We start from the raw sequence: 26,031 nt of genomic DNA, 5'->3' as shown, positions 1-26,031 counted from the left end.
GAACTGACTCCGGATCAACAGCTGATCTCAGTAAAGTGCTGCAGAGCCGCGGCTCCCAGCCAGAACCGAAAACTACCTCAACAAACATTTAATGTCACAGTTTAACGTCACTTCGCTCGTTAAGATCAGGATGGATTTTGAGCAAATGTCTGAAAATATTACAAGAGTAACTTTAAATCAATTCTCAAAGTCATTTTCTGGAGAATTCAGTGATTCAAAACAAACTAAATTTAACAAAACAGGTTCATGACATTAAAAATGTTGAGCAGGTTGATGGAGTGAGCCGTGCATATGGAAGGCCATACGGGACATAAATTCATTAATCAAACATGAAACAATCATTTTAACATTTTTAAATTATAATTACTAATAATTAGAGTGAATGTGTTCAGAAATTGATTCTTTCAAAGTCAGGGACTGCTTTTGAATCCAGTAACTTTAAGCCAAAAACACAATCATAAAGAAAAACTAATAATCAGTATCCATAACATAATCTCAAGGGCCAATCACTATCTTGTTTCTGGAGCTTTTAACAGCATCTGACAAACTCCAATCACTGATGAAGGTGAGGATGACAGGATGAAGCCCCAGGAAAAGTGAGCAAGTGGGCATCATTTTGTTATGTAGGCTCATAGTTATGAGCAGTGCTGGGCAGTAAAACATTACTCAGTAATAAACAGTGTTTGCAACGTGTTATATAAGCAATGTGTTACAGTAATATATTTATTTTAGCAGCAACAGAGTAATATAACGCGTTACTTATAATATTTCAGTAATATATTACTACAGTTAGGTCCACGTTACCGACCGAAGTGAAGTAATATTGTAACATAATATATTACTTTAACATGAAGGTAACTTGTAATATGCAATATATTGCATTTTGAAAGTAACTTGCCCAACGCTGGTAACTGATAATCATAATTTTAAACTATATACAAAAATACATTGCCTGATGAATGAACTTTTGTCCTTTTGGCCTGCTATACAACACAGTTTTAACAGCAGTTTTCATTGTTTAGGTTCAGTCCATCAATCAATCAATCAATCTGTAATATGTAGAAATTTGAAGAGATCCATCACACATCATCGGGGTACAAATAATTAATGTTATCATTCTCGTTAGTTTAAGCACAGAAGTGTTTGTCACTTAAAGAAAATAATCAACTTTTTGACACTTCTGATAATTTTCCTGTTAAATAATGTGGAGGGGAGCGAGGTCAGCTGGGAGCCACGGCTACAAAACAGGGTGGAAACATTAAAACAGCAGAAAATAAAACAGTGACAAGAGTCTCAGTGATAGACGTGGAAGTGTCCAGTGGACAGACAGTCGTCAGTCTCCTCTCTCAGTCGTCTCTCTTTAAACTGCAGGAGAAAACAGATAAAATACCTATAACGGTATCCATGCATATTTGTGACTGCTCATCATACAAACACACACACATTCGTACAAACACACACATACACACACCCGCCCGTTCACACACACACACACACACACACACTCACACACTTTGCATTCTGGCGAGGAACATGCCTGAATGATTTTTATTTTTGAACTCATTTATATAATCTGTTTAGTTTCTTCTCGGTAATCTAACGTACACTTCTCGGTGGTGCAAACACTCGTCTTGAAAAGTTTCGGGTCGGGGGAGGATGAGGAAAACAAACCATGACTGATAGGAGAGGAAAAAAACAGGATTCTTCATGCAAAAGAACGGATGAGATTTTTTTCCCCATTGTGTTGTGTTTTTTTTCTAGCGTTTTTTTTCTCTGATATGATTGATAATTCCTATGATCAGTAGTGCTACTTCTACTGTACGAGGCTCATGCACGGAGGAACGCCGGTCAGACACCCGACGACTTTCATCTCTATCTTTTTTTGTCTTTTTTTCTTAATTTTTTTTTTTTTGGTTTGAGGATTTGATTGGAAGATGCAGGTGAAAGTTTATGATACAAAATATGTTACAGTATGTACGTCTTGTCTCCTGTCTGTGTGTCACTCGCTCACACTCGCTTCTGATTGGTCGAGGAAACGCTTCACCAGAAATACTCACAGCTGGAGTCACATGTGGCCGACGGCGTGCACTCGTTTAGTTTTTAATCTGTGTCTGGGATGTCTCTTCATCAGTCAGGTTACTTTGGTGATTTTAAGGTGAAATCTATTCGTCTTTGGCGGCAATTTCACTGGAGTCGTCTCGTACAGATTCACGGCTCAGACGGCACAGAAAGTCTTCCTGCGCATCCTTGTGATATCAGCCTGTTCTCACTCCCGACGCGTCAAATACAGCAGCATGGTGGACAGCCCGAGCTTCAAAGTTGGACGCTGTAGTTACTGTCGCCCTCTAGTGTCAGTTCTTGAAGCGTCGCTCTAGTAATTTATGTAACTTAGGTAAGAGAAAATATATATGTAAAAGTAGTAGTATATGTAAAAGATGTAAGTGATGTCATGTGTTCGTTAACACAAAGAATAATGTTTTCTTAACCTGACCAAGTAGTTTTTTTTCACATTTAAGTAACCAAACCGCCACCATTTGACAATGTTAATCACATTCGAAGCATTCAGGACGCTTTATTTTGAAAGTCTAACCAGACGTTGTATATGACGCATCAGTGGTGACTTGATCGTGGAGCCCTTCACGTCCAAAACTGAGCCCTTGACTCGACTGGGAGCGTTTTAGGAGCGTCATGTCCGCCTGATGTTGTTGACCTGCTCACATTGTGTTTATTTCATCATTTCCTTCTGATTTTTGTACTTCTGCTGTGGTTGAGTAGCTATGTAGTTAAATCATTTGCTATTTGTCAGTTTTAAATGTGTTTATATTTCTGACTGTGTTGTGCTGTAGTTGGCACACAGCACTTTATTTTGAAAACTGACTGGATGCCGCTCTGCTGTCTGACTTCCTGTCTGGCTCGATCTGCTCTGTGGAGACTTCTGGGACGCTGAAGTCTGCGTCCGTAATGCGGCCATGACGGTTCTGGTGGAGACTGGGTCTGACACTGGAGGAGGTGGCGTCATAGTTTGAAGCATGAGGCCGGTGACCGAACTGCCGGATCTGATGAGTTGGGAGTGAGAAGATGTTGATAAATGTTGTGCTAGGATCTCGGTGACGTAGCTGTAGCTGACAAGCTAACTGCTAACATGTTGGCCATTCTCAACTTATCCAAACTAGCTGGTGGAGCTAATCTCAGCAGTTAGGACGTATTTTTACTGGTTGATGGTCAAAGTTAGTGAAAGTTGAGTTTGATTCTCGAGGATTTATTAACTTCACCATCGCGAGCTAATCCGCTGATGGAGGCAAGTCCAGTGAAATGAACTGATCTTTTCACTTCGGACAGTGAAACTCATGAATGTGTTCAGACTGATGGAGGAAACACTTGAGACCAGAAACTCATTAAATTTACTGGCGAGATCAGTTTGGTGGGAAAAAACTGAACAATGTCAACTTAGCTTACAATCAAACTGAGTAGAAAGATTTTGGGTTGGTTTCATTTTGTGTCTCTACTCAGATCTTTTTGCGTATTTCGCACAAACACATCTTTACCGTCTTGACGACCGTGTTGAAAACGATTTTTTCCCTCGCAGAGTGCACGTCATCGGGACAAACATGATTTTGACGCTGAAGAGCTTTCTGCCGTCGCGTTTCTTCTTCCCGTTTTAATCTATTGCAGAATACTTGTGTGTTCTCTCTCTCGCTGAAAAGATCACATAACAAATGAATTTCTTAGTTGCTTTACATAATGTTCCCTGCAATAATTACTGTAGTTTTATAACACACACATTATTATTGTTATAATTATTATTCTGTTCATTTGTTGATGCTATTTTCCTGCTTGTTGTAATGTTGCATATTTTGAAAAGTAAAAGGCTTCCGTTCCGTCTGGGCGTCACACTGACAAGTACTTCTGAGCTACAGCCAGACCAGACCAGTCCACATCAGACCGCATTCATCCAGTCCAGGATCCCTTATTTAACTCTCTCCATAGTCCCATCAAGAAAACCAGGTGAGCCCGGCGCTGCTCAGACCAGCTCGGTTCAGCTCCTCCACGTTAAGATCAGCTCAGTGTAGTTGTGTGAACAGTATTCAGGCTCAGCATAGATCAGTCAGTTGAGTTCAGTTTGTGAGTTCGATTTCGAGACCTTCATCTTCTTTCACCTCTTCAAACTGGACTCTGGTAAAATCTCAAGAGTTCCTGCTCGCGATTTCTTTACGTTCCTTAAAATGTGACCTGAAGAGAGGAGTCAGTGACGAGATCATCCATACGTGCTCCCAAACCGCAATTTCATCTTAAAGTCCCGTTGCAACCTTTACGTCTCAAGCACAAGAGGTCCAACACGACACTCAGCTGAGCAGCATTCACGCTGCAATCAGTCTGTTCCTGTAAAGAAAGGAAACCTTTGATGTTTGAGTCAAAATCCTCTCTGTATGTGTTCGAGCGGTGTTGGCCTGACCAACCATCAACCAGAATAATCCAAATATAGTCGCCGTGTCCATGAGGGTTGTTTGGTTGTCCACAGATCACATCTGTCACGTTTTCACTGTCACAGAAGACTTTGACGCTAAACCAGCTGAGTCTAAAGATCCTCGTCAGCCGGCAGTCCATCACAATCCTTTCTAAATAAGATCATTCAGTCCATCGGCAGCTTTACACCGAAATGTAGGACGTTGTCCTCCACAGATACGTTGCACCGCTCCTCTAAACGGACGCAGAAACAGACCCAACGAAACAAAGCTGTCGGTTGGTCTCGCGATGCTGAATGTCTCTTTGGGAGTCTTGGCATCTTTTCCATTGTTGGTCCAGGATGAACCCTCCCGGGGTTTGTGCAATCAGATCCAAAAGGTTAAAAGTGTGCAGGGAGGAAAGTGCATGTTGGGGTCGAAAATGCATGAGGGGCTCGGGACAGTCGTCAGGAAGTTATTGTTCCTTTTCAGTTAATTAGATTTTTGCTTGATTTCACAGCTCCAGTCGTCTCCCATGAAGCCAATTTCTCTCAATTTCTGCTCTTTCTAGTAATCCACAAAATGGTGAGAGGAGTGAGAGAAACCAGAGGTACTCAAAGAATCCGTCTGAGTCGTCTTTGTCCCCGAGATCTCGGCTAGCAGTGCCCCGGGTTCAGGATCAGCAGTTCAAAGGTAGTTCAGAGTTCATGGGGAGGTTGGCTGGTGGGGCGGCGGGGTCGGTGGTCAGGGGGAAGTCGTGGGCGTGGTCGGAGGTTATAAGGAGGAGATCTTGACAGTGTCGTGGGTGTAGGCGGTGGCCCGGGTGTTGCGCAGGATGCCGGGTATTGGGGCGGGCGACGGGGGGAGGCTCTCGTCAGGCGTGTTGGCGGGCGGCGTGGGGATGCTGATGATGGCAGCGGTGAAATCTTGATCCCCACAGTTCAGCTTCAGGTCGCCCGTCTGAGCGTTCAGACTGGAACGACTGAGGAGACAAACACACAAACACATGGTTTTAATTTTTAATGAGGGAAAATAAGAAAGAAGAAAAGAAATCATCAGTATGTGCGTTTACGTTTGTGGTGGTATGGAGGTGGTCTTGATGTGCAGGGTGTCCAGCTCCTGGACGCTGCCCCGGCTGACGGACACCGTGGAGTTGGCCAGTCTCATGGCGGCTCTCCTCCTGGCTCGGCGGGGGCAGCAGCCGGTGGAGTTGTTCTGCGCCCCCTGCTGGCTGGACAGGGAGGTGCTGCGACTGGTCCTGTAGCCCACCGACTCCGTCATACACAGCTCGCTGTAGGTGATCTCGTTAGTGAACTCGTGGTTCTGTGAGGATGGGAGGAGAATACAGAAACACGTCCGTGTTCACTTAGATCAACAGTTCATTGACAAGTTTCACTGAAAGATTAAGAAGAGCTCAATAAAATGTTTTAATTTCAAAATCTACAATTCAGTGACGAAGATCATGTGATACAACCGAACGCTCAAGAACAGAAACTTCTGTTTGTGATCTTAAGATTAAATTAAGTTTATATAAAGACGTGTGTAGAGGTAAAAACGAGCTGAAGGTATTTTTAAACTCCACTAATGTCTAAAAATGTAAAAGCAGATATAAACTTCAGATGCGTCTGAACCCTCACCGTCGTCTTCTCCAGACAGTGCAGCAGGTGGTTGTGTTGATGCTCGAACGCTGATCTGTTCTTCACGCACAGAGCCGTGCTGTCGCTGTCGTGGTCCTGAACACAACACAAACACCAAATACACACAAGTCAACCTCACACTTCATCAAGTCAACACGTGGTCGTTTCACATCAGCAGATCTCAATCAGCATTTTCATACTCGACCGAGAATCCTTCAAATTAATTGACTGCAGAGCGTTTTAAGTGTTTTATCAGATGATCAGGATGTCGGCTGGTTGGATCATTTGAGTGTGGAGTCTTGAAAACAGTGGATACTGATGAAATCTGCAGTATTTAACAAGATCTGTGGATCAAGTAACTTGTAGATGTGACAGAACAACACTTGGTTTCACTGATGTTGACTTCAGGCTGTAACTTTACACACGTTTGGTCTTCAGTCCAGCGAAAACTTCAGCTCCTCCTGTCAGACTGTCATGAGGTCTGGATCTCAGTCCTCCTGGAGGATGAGCCCTTGACATGTTTTAATGACTGGCGCCACCTTCAGGACAAACTGTGGTACCATCAGCTACACTGAGTCTGGAGGGTGCTGATGTTAATGAGAAGAAGAAGTGAAGGATGAATGTCTCATGTTTTACTCTGTGATAATGTCTGAGAGTCGTCACACGTTCAGACTCTTCCTTTAACTCGTTCAGAAGGTTTAACTGAAGGTCGGTCACGTCTAATAACCTCATCTCCTCGTTTTCTCCAGCACATCTTCTCTTCATCTAAACATCTTGTAGCATGAGACAAGAAAAATCTGTTTTTTCTATCTTTTCCTCAGATTACAAAAAACCAAGAAGCTTCCTCTCCTCTTCCTCTTCCTCTCCTCTTCCTCTCCTCGTCCTGTATCGTAGCTCTCCTCCTTTTCTTCATCCTCTTATTTCCTCTCTCCACTCCTCCTCCTCTTCATCCTCATTATGCACTCTTTAAATCCAACAGCCATCCCTCTCTCTTCCTCAGTGCTGGAGAGGGATTAAGACTCAACAATATCCCTGTGTGTGTGTCTGTGTGTGTGTGTGTGTGTGTGTGTGTGTGTGTGTGTGTGTGTGTGTGTGTGTGTGTGTGTGTGTGTCTGTGTGTGTGTGTGTGTGTGTGTGTGTGTGTGTGTTCTGCTCTCTGCCTTGAAGTTTTAAAGCCATTTCACTGATAAAACATTGAACCCGGTGAATGTTTCATCCTGAGGCTGAGCAGAAGCAGACAGTGGTTGTGATGAAGCTGAGAGATGTTCACAGATGTTCAGAAGCTTCATCTTCATGATGTTGGAAGTGTGTCTGTGCAGGAAGTCGTCTGTACGCCTTCATACTGAAGAGGAACCAGAGTGAATGTGTGCAGCTGCAGCAGCTTCACACAGACGCTTTAACGTCGAGTATCTGGAAGTTTAGTCCTGTTGTTACCTGACACACGAACCAAACTGATGATTTATAGAAATAGAAATCAAAATCCGGAGTCGTTCACCGACGGGAGCAGAGCTCAGAGATTACTTTGTAACTTGTGGGATTAAAAAGGTGATTTATCTTCACTCCTGTTTATCAACCTGTCTGTGTGTGTGTCTGTGTGTGTCTGTGTGTGTGTGTGTCTGTGTGTGTGTGTGTGTGTCTGTGTGTGTGTGTGTGTGTGTGTGTGTGTGTGTGTGTGTCTGTGTGTGTGTGTGTCTGTCTGTGTGTCTGTGTGTGTCTGTGTGTGTGTCTGTGTGTGTGATAATGGAGCTGACCTGCCTCCATTGTTGTGTTGCCAAGTTGCTGTTGGGAAAAAGCTGCTGTGATGTTATTGGTCGAGCTCCAAACTGCTGAGCCAGCAGCTCCTCGTCTGTCCGTGTGTCTTTCTCTCTCTGTCTCAATCTGTGTGTTTGTTTGTGCTTCAGACTTCTTCTTCTTCTTCTTCTTCTTCTTCTTCTTCTTCTGTGGGCCGACCGGAGCTGCTCACTTCACTTCAGCTCTGAGAGGACAGAACCACGTCAACCGACCGCTCGAGAGGCTTTAAGATCAAAATCACGACACAGAAACTGAACCGAGGTGAAAACACGACGAGTTGAGCAGCCGATGTGACTCTGTGATGTCACTGTGCGCTCCCTCTGTCATCTCTGTGAATCTGTTTTCTTTCTCCTGCTCCATCACTGTAATCCACCCTATGGACTGTCAGTGTGTGTGTGTGTGTGCGTGTGTGTGTGTGTGTGTGTGTGTGTGTGTGTGTGTGTGTGTGTGTGTGTGTCTCACCCCCAGTGATCGGTCTTCTTTGTACTGGAGGAAGGCGTTGGCTGTTCCTTTCTTCGCCATGCGGATCCGAGCCAAGCGCACTTTCTGTCGGACAGAAACACACAGGGAAACAGCCCCGTCAGCACATCACACACACACACACACACACACACACACACACACACACACATACACACACACACACACACACACACACACACACACACGCACACACACACACACACACACACACAGAGCACAGGAGCATTAAGGTTAAAGTGAAGCCCGTCAGGCTTCATCTGTTGTCGTTCTCTGAACTCGAAGGTGAAGCAGAGCTTCGTCTCCTGAGCTGCAGGTTCACTTCAGACTTTAAATCATTTATAATACTTGATAATATTTTGCATCTTTAAAGGTGCAACCTGTAATATTTCATCATCTGATGGGTTAATATTTTAGCAGAGTCTCTCAGATGCTGATGCTGAATTTACTCTGCTGCAGCTGAACTAAATTAAAACTTCAGACGCGACAGAGGAAACACAGTCTTCAGCACGGGTTCATTTCATTTAGTTCAGATTTCATTCACCGGATTAATGCATAAAGTAAATAATATACCAAAACAAATGACAGTCTTGTAAGTAGTCAACTCTGGGAGTTTCATGATGGTGAAACTTTACGATAAAATGATTTCTTTTCTGTAAATACAGCATATTTTATCTCACAGAAGGTTTTGTTCTTTTATCTTTAACAGCCTGATTTATAGGAACATTTCAGTCCTAGAGATGTGGAGAGAACAGACTGTTTATGGCTGTCGACAGTATTTTCTGATTTATGGAGTGATATAAAGAGATATTCACTCTGTAAAGAATTCAACTTGAATATTTCATCGACATGAAACAAGACTTTTGATCCTGGCTTCACACTTCAGGTCTAAACACAAACAGAGACTGACTGTCTGAAAGTAAACAAGTGGAGAAGTTTCACATGTGGGACACATCATCAAACTAAGTACAGCGCTGAACTAGATATTAAAATCAGTCACACTGAAATATTGTTCTGATCTGAGGCTTCAGTCCTTCCTCACAGGAATAATCCACTGAATGAACCTTTAACTGAACAGAACCATGAGTCTGACCTGCTGTGCTCTCATCTTGTCCGCTCTCTGGTTCTGGTGGTAGATCCGGCTGAAGTTGGACACGATGACGGGCACCGGCAGGGCGATCACCAGCACGCCGCTGAGAGAGCAGATCGAGCCGAAGATCTTCCCCGCGATGGTGTTAGGAACCATGTCGCCGTACCTGCAGGACGACATCACAGTGACATCATCAGGCTACACACTCGTATCCAGAGACATTACAGGGGCAGATGGGATATGTAGTCCCATCGGCACAATCCGGGTCAGGCCTGGATACATCCTGAGAGGTCACACATGAACAGCTCTGAATCCCTCAGTTCTCACCACCTGCTTTATATCATCCATCACTGACAAACAGACGCCATGTTTCTACTCAAAGACAGAAAGAAGTTCATGGAGAACATTTGCTGAATTTACAAGAAGGAGACAATGATTCAGAGTCTGTCAGAGACAGAGTTTCACTACGTTACAAAGTTTGTTTTAACTCAACAGCTCTTAAAATCACTACATTTGTTAAGGGAGTCTGGTGATGTTGTGTTACTGGTTCACTGGTTGGATCAGTTAAACAGAGTTATTTGCGTCACAGCCTGAATGTGGTCTGACTGATCAGCTTTCTCCACCTGTGACCGGGTCACTCAGGTGTGAACAGGACCAGAAGTAGATTTAAATGCTGATCTCATTGTGGTTGTTAATGTTGTACAAGACATTACTGTCTCCCCACTGTAAGACTGCACACACACACACACACACACACACACACACACACACACACACACACACAGCTGGTTGTTGGCTCAGGCAGCCTTCACCTTTCATTGTACAGAGCCATAAATCACAGGTAGTGAGACGAGGAAGAGGAGGAGGAGGAAGAGGAGGAGGCATTAGAGATCGGGCAGGAGGCCAGGATGGTTTGTGTGAATCTGCTCAGACACACTGAGAGAAGAAAACACTTTACAGCTGCACTGATCCACATGTTACTGTACAGAACCTGAGCAGAACCAGGAGGCAGCTGACTGTAAAAGTAATCGAGTACAGGCTCTGACATGTACTCAGAGTATCAGAGTAAAAAGTCTCCCTCTGAAGGACATCTGTGGTCAAAGCTAACTGAAGCTCACGTCATATTAATATAATTCAAAGACTATTAAAGTTAAAGGTAGAGTCAGTAGGATTTGTCCCAGCTGTTCCTGAACGCACCACAAAGATAGTTGATTGTTGTGTCTCATTCCCAGGACGTCAAATAGCCACATGTTGGGTTGGTAAAGCGTCCCGAGCAGCAACAAAGAGAGAAAATAAGAAACTCTCTGCAGATACGAGACACTAACACGTCTTTTCTCCCCATTCCAGCCTCCCTCTCTGTCTGTTCACGTCTTTTACGTCTTTGTGTCGTCTCGCTGCGTCTGCTGAGCGTGATGTGCTCTGATAGGTCGACATCAGTCTGGTGATGTTGGGAAGGCGGCGTGCGATGACGCCAAATGACAATAATCCATAATTCACCTCAGATGCAGTCACAGTGGAACATGAAGTATCAGATACTTTACTTCTCTACACTGTGAAAATACTCTGCTACACATTAAAGTCCCAAAACTTACTGAAGTACAAGTCTAAGTATCATCAACAAGCTGTACTGCAGTAAAATGTTCCCTGTCAGTGTTTCTGTATTGCAGATGATGTTCTTGGATTAATATTCCTGCATTAATGTGTGTGTGTGTTACATTTTGCACCTGTGTGAACAACATTCACACGCTCACACAGGTGAACAGCCTCCGCTGCTTCATGTTCAGGCTGAGCTCATTTATCTTCACTTCTTCAGGTACCTGAAGTTCTGTTTCACTAAAGTCCTCCTGAAAGAGCAATAATATGATAAATCTCACAGTCGTTTGTAGTAATTGTTTGAACTTTCCTGGAGATAAATCATAAGAGTCCTTCCACTTCCCTCTCGTCTGTCTAACTGTGGAATTAAAGTCTTTATATTCAAATATGCAAATCATTTCAGAGGGTTCAGTAAATCAGATATCCAGGTAATGAAGTGCAGCTCTGCTCTCGTGCACCTGCTGCAGCGGATTATGTCTCGGTCCTTCACAGAGAAAGGCCGCGACCCCGTCTGCTGCGTGAGCGCTCGTATCTGAGAGCTAATTTACTGCCAAGCTCATTTAAAGTTGTGCAGCGTCGAACACGTGGTCCATCATGAATCTCACCCGGTGGAGGTGATGGTGGAGGTGATGGTGGAGGTGATGGTGATGGTGGAGGTGATGGTGGAGGGGATGGTGGAGGTGATGGTGGAGGTGATGGTGATGGTGGAGGTGATGGTGGAGGGGATGGTGGAGGGGATGGTGGAGGTGATGGTGATGGTGGAGGTTATGGTGGAGGTTATGGTGGAGTCGATGGTGGAGGTGATGGTGGAGGGGATGGTGGAGGTGATGGTGATGGTGGAGGTGATGGTGGAGGTTATGGTGGAGGTTATGGTGGAGTCGATGGTGGAGGTGATGGTGGAGGGGATGGTGGAGGTGATGGTGGAGGTTATGGTGGAGTCGATGGTGAAGGTGATGGTGGAGTCGATGGTGGAGGGGATGGTGGAGGTGATGGTGGAGTCGATGGTGGAGGTGATGGTGGAGGTGATGGTGGGCTCGATGGTGGAGGTGATGGTGGAGTCGATGGTGGAGGTGATGGTGGAGGGGATGGTGGAGGTGATGGTGGAGTCGATGGTGGAGGTGATGGTGGAGTCGATGGTGGAGGTGATGGTGGAGGTGATGGTGTCGTCTTTAAAAAGTGAAGGCTCATTTCAAACTGTTACAGTTCATTGATGTTGATTCTGTCGGATCCAAATCCTCAATAAACTCACATTATGTATTTGCATTTAAGATAAAGAGTTAAGTGTCATCCTGCAAACTGAACATCCTACATTTTACTCTGTGCCTTTGAGCAAGGCACTGAACCCTCACCTGTCCCAATAATGTGACAAAACATCAACAAAACAGAAATGTTGACGGTTGGAGCGTCATGAACTGAGTCAGACAGATAATGAAGACTTAATACACTGATGATTACGTTAATCACTTTCTCTGTTAATCAATTAGTTGCTTCTAATCAATAAAGTGTTAGAAGATGATTTAAAAGGTCCTCAGAGTCCAAAGTGACACATTCAAATGTCTGATTCTGTGGGACCGGGCCTGAGCGAGTGGGTCCTGACTGTGTGATGACGCTCCGGTCAGTTCTACTGGACCTCCAGGAGCTCGGCTGGGAGCGATATTGGCAGCTGGAGGCGGATCAATGAGGATAACAGAGACGGTCGGTGAGGCAGAAGTCATCTGTAATTATTGGCAAAAAGCTCTCGGAAGAATCGAAGATGTCGGTCTGTGACTCCACCCTGAACATCAACTGGACCAGAATCCTCATCCTGACACGTTTACGTTGATTATTTCTCTACAGACTCTTCTGTTGGTTGTTTGAAGTTAGTTGTTTCATGGACATAAATTCATTTCAACCACAAATTTGTACATTTTCAGTCAGATAAACTGATTCAGACAAAAAGGTTGAAGCAGTCTGGTTATTGTAACGAGAGCAAAAGTCTTTATATCAACCAGTGTTCAGCAGCTGAAGCTCTTCTGTTAAAGGTTGTGAGACGTTTATTAGATGTTTCACTTCAGCTCCAACATCTAACACCTTCATTCCACTGGTTGTGTGTTCGTTGCAGAACGGCTCTGCTACAGTTTTGGACTTGAGCTGGATTGGTGCTTGGATTTATCTGTTTTCTGAGATTTGAAAATTAACCAGATGTTGTGTTGTTGTTTCGGTGTCACTTCCTGTCTGCTCTGTGCTGAATTCACCTGAATTGTTGCATCATGCTCCAGCATCAGAAACAGAAGCCTTTCGTATCTGCTACAAAAGAGTCCGGACTGCCGGAGCTGCAAGTAGATGCACAACACAGCGGAGCCAGTGGACGTTAACACATTGACTAGAGTGAAACTTCTCAGCTCCGCTGCCGTGGTGGACCAGAGACGGGCCGAACACGGGTCTGGTGGAATTTAGGGGTCAGGCCAAACACACACACTTAGTACATCAGGAAGAAAGAAAATAAGATCAACACACAAGACTCATTAAAACTCAAACTGTAAAATTAATAAGTGCTGATCAGACATGAATCAAGACTTTGTTCCATTTTCACCTCAAATGTTTTCAGAAACGTGTTTTAGTGAACTGTTTAACAAACGAGTCAGTTTAGTGGCTAAACATTAGTTGTTGTTTTTAACTCATTAGCCTATAGCTGGTTTAGCTTAAACAGTTGAGCATCTTAACGTAATGTTAAACTTAATGCTAACCCACTGAAACAGTTTTCTTCAGGTTAGCTAGCTAATAGGTTTAGTCAGTTTAGTATTAAAACACTTCATCAGATTAGCTCATGGCTCAGTTCAGTTAGTAAAATGGTAAAATGCTCAGATAAGCTAACGGTTAGCAGTTACCATCAGCTGGTCTTAAACCACCCTGATGCTGTAAGTTTGGTGTTGTTTGTCAGAGAAAACGTCTCGTATAAGAAACATCAGCTGACTCAGAGGTTCCTCACTTCAAACCCATAAAAGAGATGAAGGACAAAATCATAAACCTCCTCTTCTCGTTCATCTCCTGGTGCTGCAGACGAGCTACAGAGCTGCTGACGGGGAGTAAATCTCACAATGTAAATGTAAATGAAGCTGTGATGGGCAGACAGCCGGCTGGAGCATCTGCCAGCTGTTGACTCACACAGCACAGCTGGAACATCAGCCTCATTAGCCTGAAGTTTATGGAGCTGGTGCTTCATTGGAAGTAAAGTTCCAGTGTGACTTTTGGAGGAAGAAGACAGAAGCCCCCATGCAGCTGACTTCACCAGGTAACACCACCTGTTGAATACCTCCAACTGTTCGAATGTCAAGAAACAACCTCAACATGGTGTGTTTTTTACTTCCCTGAAAAACTGAGTTACTCGCAAATGATTAGGTTCAAGGTGACCAATCAAAACAGGTCAGTTTAGCTGCTAAAAGCTTTCAGCCTAAATAGCAACTAAAAACATTTGGCTCAGGTTAGCTAGCAGGTCATTTTACCAGCTAAAACACAAGGTTTGATTCAGTTAACGGGTTAACGGATCAGTTTAGCAGCTAAAAACTTTTGGTTCAGGTTAGCTAACAGGTCATTTTACCAGCTAAAACAGTTGGGATCTTGTTCGCTAACGCTGCAGTTTAGCAGCTAGCACAGTTGGGGTCAGGCTCGCAAACAGGTGAGTTCAAACAAAACGTGTCTTTCTTTCTATTTTCACTGCAGAATTCTTCTATTCTGTTGTTTTACATTGAACAGGTTATTTTCTCCACCTCCTCTGTTTGTGTGTGTGTGTGTGTGTGTGTGTGTGTGTGTGTCCCAATCAGTCTAATTGATCCAGTTATAGCTGAGCTCCCAGCGGACAGCAGAGTCCAACCAACATCGAACAGAGTCACTGTGACCTGACCCAACAAGTTGGTTCAGTAAACTGTCAGCTCTACACCGACATCAGGAACCATGACGACCAAAACCAGCCATGTTTGGTCAGCAGAGTGACGCTTAAGTGCCTCGGAGAACGGCACATTAGCAGAGAAGAGCTATTGATTTAATGAACGCCCTCTCGTTCTCTGATAAAAAGATGGATAGCAGTTTTAGTTCTGTGTGTCCGGTACAAAGTAACAGGACGTGGTTAGCTTACGTTGCAGTACGTTTCCACTTAATTTTCTCATATTTGTTTGTGCCAGTAAGCAAGAATGAAGCAAAAAAGTCAAATTAACTTCCAGGTCCAGTTAGCGTAGAGTTAGCTTGACCCTGCCACACCATGCAGACTTCGGGATGGATCAGTGATTAGCCTGTTAGCTCACAAGATACGACACGTAAATCAGACAGACTTGGGTTGGACGTTTTCTGTTTTGATAGCGCTAAGCTAGCACCGTCACCCTGCTGGTAGCCTTTGTAGCTGCTAAGCTACGCTAAACATGTCTCCCTCTGTACAGGATGCACAGACAGGAAACAGAAAGGAGAGCAGGGTGATTCACACAATGTCCGACTTCAATTTAACCTAATATCAGTGAAAAACTGGAAAAACGTAATCTTCAAAAGAACGAGACGGAGGGTGGACACAATAACAGAAACACCTTCACAGCATGCAAACACAAGCACAAGGAAAGTGTGTTCATCTATACACACACACTCACACACACACTCACTCTTGTAGCCATAAAGCATCTTGCAGCCGGTGTGTGTATGTGTGTGTGTGTGTGTGTGTGTGTGTTTATTGTCAGCGGGCAGCAGTAAATCTGCAGCAGCCTTGAGTTTACAGCCAAACATTACACACAATGCACCTTTAATAGACTGTAAATTAGCTTTGATGCTGCTCCTGCTGTGTGTGTGTGTGTGTGTGTGTGTGTGTGTGTGTGTGTGTGTGTGTGTGAACTGGTCAGCTGTCCGAGTTGTGTGTGATTAAAATGATTTTAAACTTTGTATACTTTGATTTTTGTGCCATAAAAGAGTCGATGAGTCTTTAAAACGTCTTAGATTGATTCTGAATCGTCTTCATGTGTTCGTCTGCGCAGAGACGAAGGCAGAAGAAGAAAAGAAGGTCAAGAGTTCAACCAATTACAGGCCAGAACGCCCTGCAGGCATCCATCACACACACACACACACACACACACACACATAAAGCAAGATGCATGTTCAACCCCCTGATACCCCCCCATACATCATACATGTACGACACACTGTATGTATGTATGTATATACATACAGTGACACACACACACACACACACACACACACACACACACACACACGCACACACACAAAGAAGCCTGATTTAACTCATTCAGACAAAAAACATGACTTCATTGATTTATCTTTATTCACTGACCCGAAGAGTATTTCTGCACGCACACACACACACACACACACACACACACACACACACACACACACATACACACACACACACACACACACAATAAGTTTGTATAGTAATCTGAAAAGATGATATTTACATCCTTTTTAAGTTGAGATCTTCACGGTATATGCTAAGCTAAAGCGTTAGCATGCACCCTGTTGTATTCAGATCAGGTGGTGATCGCTGTGATCGCAGCAGACGAGCTGTTTGGAGACATCTGATGCTGCAACTCTGATTTACTGTGAAGCTCCAGAAATGTTCGGTGGACGCAATTTTCATTTTTGGGTTAACTGTTCCTTTAAACTTGAGACAGACAAAACTTTCTCTGTGAGTAAATCCTGATGTCACAGTGATGTCAATGTGATGTCACAGCGTGATGTCATCCACGTACGGATTAGTTCACTATAATCCTCACTTTCACTGTGATGTTCAGTCCGACACCAGGCGGGATTTTCCAGAATAATGAAGGTTGTATTACGATTATGCCACGGTGCAACCGAACCAGGAAGAGGCATCATGTTCCCCGGTCTCTTTCTGCAGTGGAACAACTGTGGAAACTCTCCACTGCAGAAGAAGAAGAAGCAGCTGCTGATGGAGGAGGTGAAGGAGGTGAAGAGGGAGAGTGATAGAAACTGAGGTGAAACGAGTGAACAGACGGACGTTCACTGGATGGAGACGCTCCGGTGTCGTGTCAAAGTCTGTTCCCCTGTTGGTCTGTGTCTCCTCTCAGCACGAGACCAGAGACGCTTCAGAACCTGCCGACTGATTAATGCAACCAGCTGTTACACAGTGTTTACAGACCTGAGATCAGAGTTTCTGGATCACACTGGGATTGTTATGGCTGCTGTTAGCTGTAGCTGTGTTGCCAACACCAGCAGTAACACACAGAGAAACACCAGGAGGAGGAGAAGTGATGAGTTGTGTGTTTCTGCTCAAACTTCTGAAGTTCAGTACTTAATACTTAGTTACTCTCCACCTCTGACAGTGTGTCTGAACGGTGTCTGTATCCTGCTGCTCATGTTTCTCTGTAGGCTTCTTGTTTACATCCTGCGGCTGTGGCAGTAGAAAGTTTATCCTCAGGCAGCTTCTGATAATAAAACTGTTTCATATGTTTTTATGTGTGTGTGTGTGTGTGTGTGTGTGTGTGTGTGTGTGTGTGTGTGTGTGAGAAGCTGGGCAGCTCTGCAGCAAACGTTCAGCCAGCAGAGGTCAGTAGACCTGAGCTCAGAGTTCAGCTGCTGTTTAAAATGTCGGAGGTTGTGACTGCAGAGGTGATTAAACCAGCTGTGTGTGTGTGTGTGTGTGTGTGCCTGGAGCTCCTAATGTTGAATAATGGATGGCAGCATTAGAGGGCTTGTTTCGCTGGTTAGTGAAGGCAGACAGAGGGAGGAGAAAGTTTAGATCCTCTTCCTCCCTCACTCCTCTCTCTCTATACATTTCCTTTATTTCCTCCCTCTGTCATGCCCTCGTCTCTCCTCTATCTCCCCTCCCATCTACATCCTCCCCCCTCTCTTTCTTTCTCTGGGGGTCATTATCTGCAGTGGTGGGAGCCAAGTCTCCGTCCTGCAGCAGGAGAGAGGAGGAGGAGGAGGAGGAGGAGGACACATCGAGTGGAAGCTTGTCTCGCAGCCAGAGGAGAGAGGTGGGAGAGGAGGACGGAAGGAGGAGGTCGAGCGAGGACAGATGAGAGGAAGGGCGGAGGGAGGGAGGAAAGAGGAGAAGGAGACGGGGAGGTCAGGAGGAGAGGTGGAGGTGCAGGGCTAATATCTGGATCTGTAAATATGATCAGAGCGATCTGGACTCTGGAGGCTCTGACACCGAGGTCAGGAACACACCGCAGGAAATGTAAAAATAAAGTGTGGAAAGTGCTTTTATTATTTCTATTTGTCATTATTTATTCAGTTATGTCTTTAATTATAAATCGTACTGCTGCAAACCTTCTCCACACCGCCAGGAGGAACATCAGCTGAGCAACGCCGAGAGCTTTATTTATTCATCTGGAGAGTTTTATTGTTGCTGAACGTGTTTGTTTCTTTATTCACAGAAACTATTGAATCACATTTACGTCTCCATTATAATTCTGTGTTCTCTGTCACTAAGTTATTTCATTTATTCTCACTGATTCAACCTGATGGAGAATCTTTGCATTAACATTTCAGACATAATTCTTTCTGCAGGTTGCAAAAACTCCTAAACTCACATAAAACCTAAAGATCTCGTCCATCATCTCTGTACCAGTTTATATCTAATCAACTGTATTTATTACGGCCCAATATATCTAATGAACTGACCATTATCTGATTCATGGAGTTACCAGATTATTAACAGCATAATGAGATAAGCTTTATCGCATAAAAGCTGTTATCGGATTGTGAGAAATCAGATAAACACCCAGTTTTTTGCACAATACTCGGTTTTTTTTCGGTGCATGTAAACCGTCGATCCGGTTTCCTTCGTTCTTTTACACCTGCACGTGTAAAAACAGAAAAGAAACCAGATGTTGTTAAAACGTGAATGTGTTTTCTGCTCGGATGCATCACGTGGAGAAGAACAGTTACGTCGTGTACTTGGAAAGAAATCCAACTGACTGACTGAATCATCATCAATCTGTTTTTTCCCGTTATCGCGTCACTAAAGTGCCTGTAAACACCACAAATCAGATTATTAAATCTGATTATCAGATTATTGTTTTCATGTAAACGTGCTCAATAATATTTAATCTGTGCCACATCCGACGCTGCGTCCTCACAGCCGCCATCAGATGAAGACAAACGAGTGTTGAGCTGCTTTAATACACAAACTCAGATGTTTGAAGCGTGAAGTGAAGTTACAGGTTGTGTAGTTGTTGCTGGAGATGAAAGTGGACGAAGACAAAAAGTCAAAACCTGAGACACATCCTGAGACTGAACTTACAGGACAGACGTCAGTGGAGGAGGTGCGTTCAGGTTCAGATGGAAATAAACTTCACACTTACACTAAGAATATAATCACTCCTGTCAAACTTTAAGTATTAATGACATGTTATGTTTCCATCCAGCTTTATCAACACCAATCAACACGTCCCATCAAATGTGACACTCGTTCAACTGATGTCGTAGATTAGATGTTATTAAAATCTTTATCAGTAAAATAACATCTGTGCAACATCAGAGAGGAACTCCTCCCCCGCAGTGATGAAAAGTAACTAAATACATTTACTCAAGTACTGTACTGAATGTTAATCCTGAGGTAACTGTACTTTACTTGAGTATTTACATGTTCTGTGACTTAATACTTTAGTAGTAAAAGTACTTCTGTCAACATTAATTAGATTCAGATGAATTACACAAAATAAACAATCAACAAATAGTTTATGGTGTATTAATATAGATAATATAAAAAATACAACTTTATTGATCGCTTGGTGAAATTAATGAGCTACCCAGCAGAATATAAAGTCATTACGCTGCACATAATGCATCAATAATCATAATCTGATATTATTATTACTGTATGTAGAAAACAAACTTTAAACTAAAAAAATAAAAAATAAACTTTTAAGTAAAATTTTGAATGCAATAATTATATATTATATATATTATTGTATCTCGAGTATTTCCACACTGTGGTATTATTACTTTAAAAGTAAAAGATCAGATGCATGCTGGGATTTCATTCATCCAGTAACTGTTAAAGATGAAGAGCAGAAGATCTGAACTTCAGGCTCTGAAATGTCCCTTTAAACCCGAGTGTGACATCACAGTCGGCGAGGAGACACTCAGAAAAATGGCTGAATGGAGTGAATAATGCATCACTGATCAAACGCTCCAACAGACGACCTCCGAGCCGGTCACGTGACCCTCTGTGGCGCTGGAGTCAACTGTCGTAATAAATAAAGGTTTTACAAAAGGGGGGAACTCTCAGGAGGCCCGGGTCAGCCCGGTTATTCTGAGCTGCTCTCTCAGTACTTTAAATATTTCATGGACGGGATTATGTCATCCTGCAGCGGGCCACGGTACCAAGACACAGACTGACGGACAGACGGACAGACAGACGGACGGACGGACAGACAGAGACGGCGGACAGAGGGAGGGAGGACAAGAGAGGTGAAGAAGAAGAACGGGAGGCAGAGAGACGTCTCAGCGCCTCCAAATTCACCTGAAAGAAAGAAAAACACACCAGGCAGACAGAGACGGTCGTCTGCAGCCTCGCGATTGGAGCAGATAGGAATCCATTAGTGTCCAGTCAGCCAATCGAACGCACCGAGCGATCCTAATCTCTCACCTGTAATAGGGGAGCCAGCCAATCACAATCTAATAGAGGGACAGACGGCCAATGGTAATCAGTTTAGAGAGGAGAGCCAGAAGGACAATTAAACCTGAGGATGATCCCTCCGATCAGAGAGGAGGAGTTGGAGGAGGAGGAGGAGGAGGAGGAGGAGGAGGAGGAGGAGGAGGTGGAGGAGGAGGAGGAGAAGATCATCAAAGCTTCAGTTTGTTCTTCAGTTTTTTAGATTCATTTTATTTGTTAAGGAAACTGCTAGTCAATGCTAATTTCTTCCCAGTTTGAAGCCGAGCGTCCTGACAGATGTCTCTAAAACACAACGTCCCACTTTTAAATGATTAAAATGCTAAATAATGTTTTCAGTGTTAACAAAGACGTTACTCATGTCCACACTCGTCATTACCTAATATAAAACAAACACGTCTGTGTATGTGTGTGTTGGAGGGTTTAAATTGAAAACTTCCTAAAAGTCAGATATCTCAGCTCTTCTTGCTGCTCTCTGTTTCCACGTGAGCCTCCAAACTGTCTGAACCGGGATCGTTCTTCACAAGGACACCGGTATCGACCGGACGAGTTTGATCATCGGCTCAGTTTGTTTTCTCTCTTTGAAAACTTCTATTCTGGGTTACAGCCGGCTGCTAAAAGCCTCCCTGCTCTCCTCCTCTTTCCCTCCCTCCTGCTCCTCGTCTTTCCTCCTCCTCCCTCCTTCTCGTCACCTTTTCTGCCTCTCCTCCTTTTCCTAAATCCTCTCCCCTCCTTCTCGTCTCTCCTTTCCCTTCTCTTTCTCCCCTCTCCTCCTCCAGTGTAATCCACGGCCATGTTTAATTGATGGAGTGATGATGAAAGTTGCAGGAGGAGGGATGGTTGTTCCATGTTTTCTCCTCCTCTGGTGAAGGAGATCCGACTCTTTAAGCAAACTGAAATCCTCTCTGTCGTCTCCTTTCTCTCATATTATTTTGGTGATATCATATCCTTTGTGTTTCTCTTCTTTTTGCTCTCGCTCTTCTATATTTCATTTATATAATCATGTTTCTAAAGGATCACCGTCCACTTCCAGACAAACATCACGGGGCTGGAAGCTGCTGTCTCTCCCAGATTGACTGACAGATCTTTAAATACGATGGACGAGGTTTAAACATCAGTGTTGTTCTCCTTCCACAGTGGTCGCTATACTGCATAAATCTGACGATGCACAGATCATGAAAGCAGAAAAAAACTATTCTGCAACATAAAGTCATTGTTTTTCTTTTCTTGTGAATAAATATCTATTTTTTTATCTATAAGGGACCACAGAAGGTATTAAAATCAGGCTTCAACTGAACTTCTCACCACCCAGAGACATGCAACCAGTGACAATACCTAAGAGCTGATAAAGGCTCATTTCCCTCTCCAATTTTTACCCCCAGACCTCATTTCCGAGCGCCCTCTTGCACCTCAGAAGTGGTGAAATCTCCCCCTATGAAACGGGACAACCCTTTGAGACCCTTACACATCATCAGTAGTCGTCGATAGTGTTTATGTAAACAGACGTTTGCAATTCATTCACAGCTTCAAGCTTTCAATCAAGTCCTCAAATTAAAAAGAACACCACTTCATTACCTGGACGCTAGCAGTGCTTTACAGGCTAACATTAGCAACTCCTCGATACAGCCTACAAGGCTGCCAAAGGGACGACCACATTCACACCGCTGACCTGTGGACACATGGAGATATTGACAGCTGTTTTTGTGGCGACCAAAACAGGCTTTGTTTGACAGGAAGTCCAACCATCTACATCCATGATAACGGCAACCAAAACAGGTATTTGAAGTCAAACCAAGTGGTTTTTGTGCCTAAACCTAACCAGAGCATCAGCACAGCACAAGAGAGGAACAGAAAATTCAACACAAACAAACGTTAATTTGAAACATAATGAAACGTTCAGTTTAACTTTGTTCAGTTGGCCCAAATCAGAAGTAATGATAACGTAGCTAGCAAGCTAGTTAGCTACCGTGACATCAGCAGACTATCAGCAATTGTTTGATGCCTGTTATAAAGAAAAGGACCATGATACATTGAAACAACAGATTCTCATAACCCTCGGTTTGAAGTCTGAGGTCCGGCCTACCCCTCTATCCAAACGAGAATCAGGACACCCTGCACCTCGACGTGAACACATACAATGGAGGGGTAGAGCTTAGTGGTAGGAGCAAGGTGTGTATTCAGATCAGGGGGTCAAACAAGGGTTCAAAATGGATCAACTGGGTGTAAATGTGTGAATAAAATCTACTGATTGAGCCTTTAATAAAATATATTAGACATACAATAAACTGAAGGGATTAGACATGAAAGAATGATTGAGGGCATAAAGAAGAGAAAAGAAACAAAAGAAAAGAGATGGTGAGATATAAAAGCAGCACAAAAATAAATAGAAAGAATTAAATTCTGAGTCACAGTGAGTCTATTTCCAGCATCGACAGTGGTTATTTAAAGCTGCAGAGTTTTTCAAGTTCAAACAGATCACATCAAACCTTTCATGACCGTAAAAACATTCACCTGACAGAGAATCTACCAGAGAGGACAGAGTGATCAGAGCTGAGACAAGACAGCCTGTTAAAAATATTCTACACTGGACCAGTTTGGAGACAAAAAGTCCTCCACAAACCGTCCAGAAACAACAGTCAGCGTTAGTTTCTTTTATCATGGCCCACCGTTGTTCCCCTCACATTAACCAAGAGTTGCAGCGACTTAAACTCAACCAAGCTTAAGGTTTTTGGGACTTTCTGACTGCAGTGTTTAGGGTTTGCACAAATAGGTATATCAACTCATCCCACGGCTGACAAATCCATCTCAAGCAAATGCAGCATCATCCCATACGCTGATGACACCACCCTGATCGTATCAGCAGAGGTGACGACTCAGCGTGCAGACAGGAGCTCAGAGCCGTGCGTGTACAACAACTGGATGTGAATTAACATAAGAGATGACAATGGAGTTCTGACCACGACCCTGCTGCTAAAATAACTCAGGAGCATCCTCTGTGTGCACATGACTGAGGGTGTTACCTGGAAGCAAAATAACAAAAGAAGAAACATGTCTATACATTTATGTCGTGTCAGCAGGATGATGGAGTGACTTTGGATTGTCCACAGAGAGAATCAGAGCTGGAATATAAATATAAACTGAGAATCAATCGGATATGTGAGCAGGAAGCTGTGCAGGGCTAATATTAGACTCCAAACACTCAGAAAACAAGACTCCGAAACCAGCATTCCCAAAATAACACACACACACACACGCACACACACACACACACACACACACACACACACACACACACACACACACTCTGTGGTTTATCGTGTGTGTATGTAGCATGTTTCCTCTGGTGAGATATCTGATCTACAAGTCAGGGATCGTAAACCAATACTCATGTCGTATACAGATGACAGTCAGTGAAGTCAAAGTCCTGTTACTGTGCATTAGTTTTCATTACAAATGATATCAGCTCAACAGTTTGAGTGAAAAATGTCTGTGATCATCAGAATATCTCAGTTTTTGGTTTGTCCTCCTTCATGCACTCGAGCTGCATGGACTCCACAAGTGAGTGTAGAGCCTGCTGACTCGTGTTACCCCAGCATGATGTGACAGGGCTCCACAAAGCTACTGGTTTGGCTTTCTCAGTCTTCAAGTGCCCCCATAAATGTTGAATGGTGTCGAGGTCGGTCTTCTCCAGTCTTTGAGGTGTGTTTGGGATCATTATCCTGCTGCAGTGTGAATCCTTCTCCACAAACATCAAACCAGAGGGTGGAGCAGTGGTGGTGCCTCTCCTCGGTCAGGGTGGTGTAGAGGTCTGTAACCCAACCCTCGGGTTTTGTAGGGCTCGGTCCAGCTACGGTGCAGCTTTCTTCTCATTGTTTATGTAATAATTCTGTATCTGTGATGAAGCTGCTTTTCTCTCTGTCAGTGAGCGAAGCTTGATGTGATGATCTTCTGATGGTGTGATCACTTCAGCTCCATGCATCCTCCCTTTATGTACGAGAACAGCTACATCTGTTTCAAACGAAGTAGCCGTCACTTCCATGCGTCCTTCACATTGGATATTAAGAAATGCAACCACAAGAGGGCGCTGCTCAGAGTCGCCACTGTCTCCTCCCAGCTGTTCAGTAGTAACATCTAATTACATCTCACCAACTTGCATAACCTCTCCTCAAAAAGTCCAGCCATTCTTAAAAAATCTTCCTCCCGTCCTGTGGTCGTGTCTACTGGCTACACTGCCCCCTGCGACTAACTACTGCTCGACTGGTCTGCTCCCAGAAAACGTGCAGAAATACAGAAGAAATGAAGGCAGGAGAAAGAAAAAGAGCCACGGTGACGTCACCAGAGCCTTTCTGAAAAGTTGAGAGATTTTCTAACTGGAGTGATTTAACAAAAAAAGGTGGAGCACTCTGACAGAAGATGCTGGGTGCTGCACCTTTTCTCTGGACGACTGCCTGCTGCTGCAGACGCTCGGTCCTCACTGGGAACAATGGAAAAAGATGCTGGGGTCCAGAGAAAACACTCTGTGGACACAGGGCCTGAGTCTCACCATGATCTGATGCTGGCAGAGCTCCTGTTTGGTTAGAAAACTAACTTTCTGATTATTCCAGGTTTGCGTGACAGTATTAGAGATCTTCAGTGTGGCCTCAGACTTTTGGACCCTCGTGTGTGCGACAGGAAATAAGAGAAAGCTTTAATACGTCTCATTTACAAATAGATTGAGACAGTTTTCAGCCTCTGACCGTCCAATCCAGGACAGAGGAGCAGCAGGAGCAGCTCTGAATCCTGTGTTCGACATCTACATGGACATCGTCTTCCTGTTTACTGTGGCCTCGGGGGCGTTACACTCGTCCAGCTCAGAATAAAATCCCTTTCTTTCTACATCTCTCTCTCTCTCTTTTGTCTTTCCTCTGTTAAGTCTGCCTCTCTCTCTCTCTCTGTTTTCTACGCCTCGCTCTTCCTATTTTCTGCCCTCTCATTTTCTCCTGTATTTACGTCTCCCACGCTCTCTCTCCTCCCTCCTCCCCCCTCTCCCTCTCTTTGTTATTAACTCATGTCGGTTTGTCGCTGCGAGGAGGCTCACGTTGTTTCAGAGCATCTCTAATGTGTTTTATTTGTTCGTTTTGCATAATCCACATTTCTGTGTTTATTTTTACTTCACACACACACACACACACACACACACACACACACACACACACACACACACACACACACGTGACTGAAACAATCCATCTGTGTGTGTGTTTAAATATCACATGATGTGTGTTAAATGTTTCAGATAGTCTCACATGAAGAAGAGGAGGAAGGAGGAGAAGAAGGGAGGCAGACGGGGGAGGAAGGTAAAGAAGGGAGGGAAACTGAAAGAGGAAAGTGAAGGAGGAC

The 26,031-nt window shown here is 43.9% G+C and overlaps 1 protein-coding gene across 1 annotated transcript in view; it reads right to left on the bottom strand.

Moving 5' to 3' along the window:
* Window positions 1-514: 514 nt before the first annotated feature.
* The window catches only part of kcnd1 (potassium voltage-gated channel, Shal-related subfamily, member 1), a 59,622-nt gene continuing 34,105 nt past the window's right edge, over window positions 515-26,031 (bottom strand). The window contains exons 5-9 of the mRNA XM_084366219.1: window positions 9,444-9,606; window positions 8,333-8,416; window positions 6,080-6,175; window positions 5,515-5,765; window positions 515-5,424 (exon numbers count right to left, since the gene is read on the bottom strand). Coding sequence (XP_084222345.1) covers window positions 5,217-5,424; window positions 5,515-5,765; window positions 6,080-6,175; window positions 8,333-8,416; window positions 9,444-9,606 — 802 coding nt within the window. The 3' untranslated portion in view covers window positions 515-5,216. The remainder of the gene's footprint in view (window positions 5,425-5,514; window positions 5,766-6,079; window positions 6,176-8,332; window positions 8,417-9,443; window positions 9,607-26,031) is intronic.

The sequence above is a fragment of the Pagrus pagrus genome, assembly GCF_965226575.1.
Source record: "Pagrus pagrus genome assembly, chromosome: 11".
In the NCBI taxonomy this organism is placed as follows: domain Eukaryota; kingdom Metazoa; phylum Chordata; class Actinopteri; order Spariformes; family Sparidae; genus Pagrus; species Pagrus pagrus.
The sequence above is the reverse complement of the archived record's forward strand: the minus strand, read 5'-3'. Positions and strand labels throughout refer to the sequence as shown.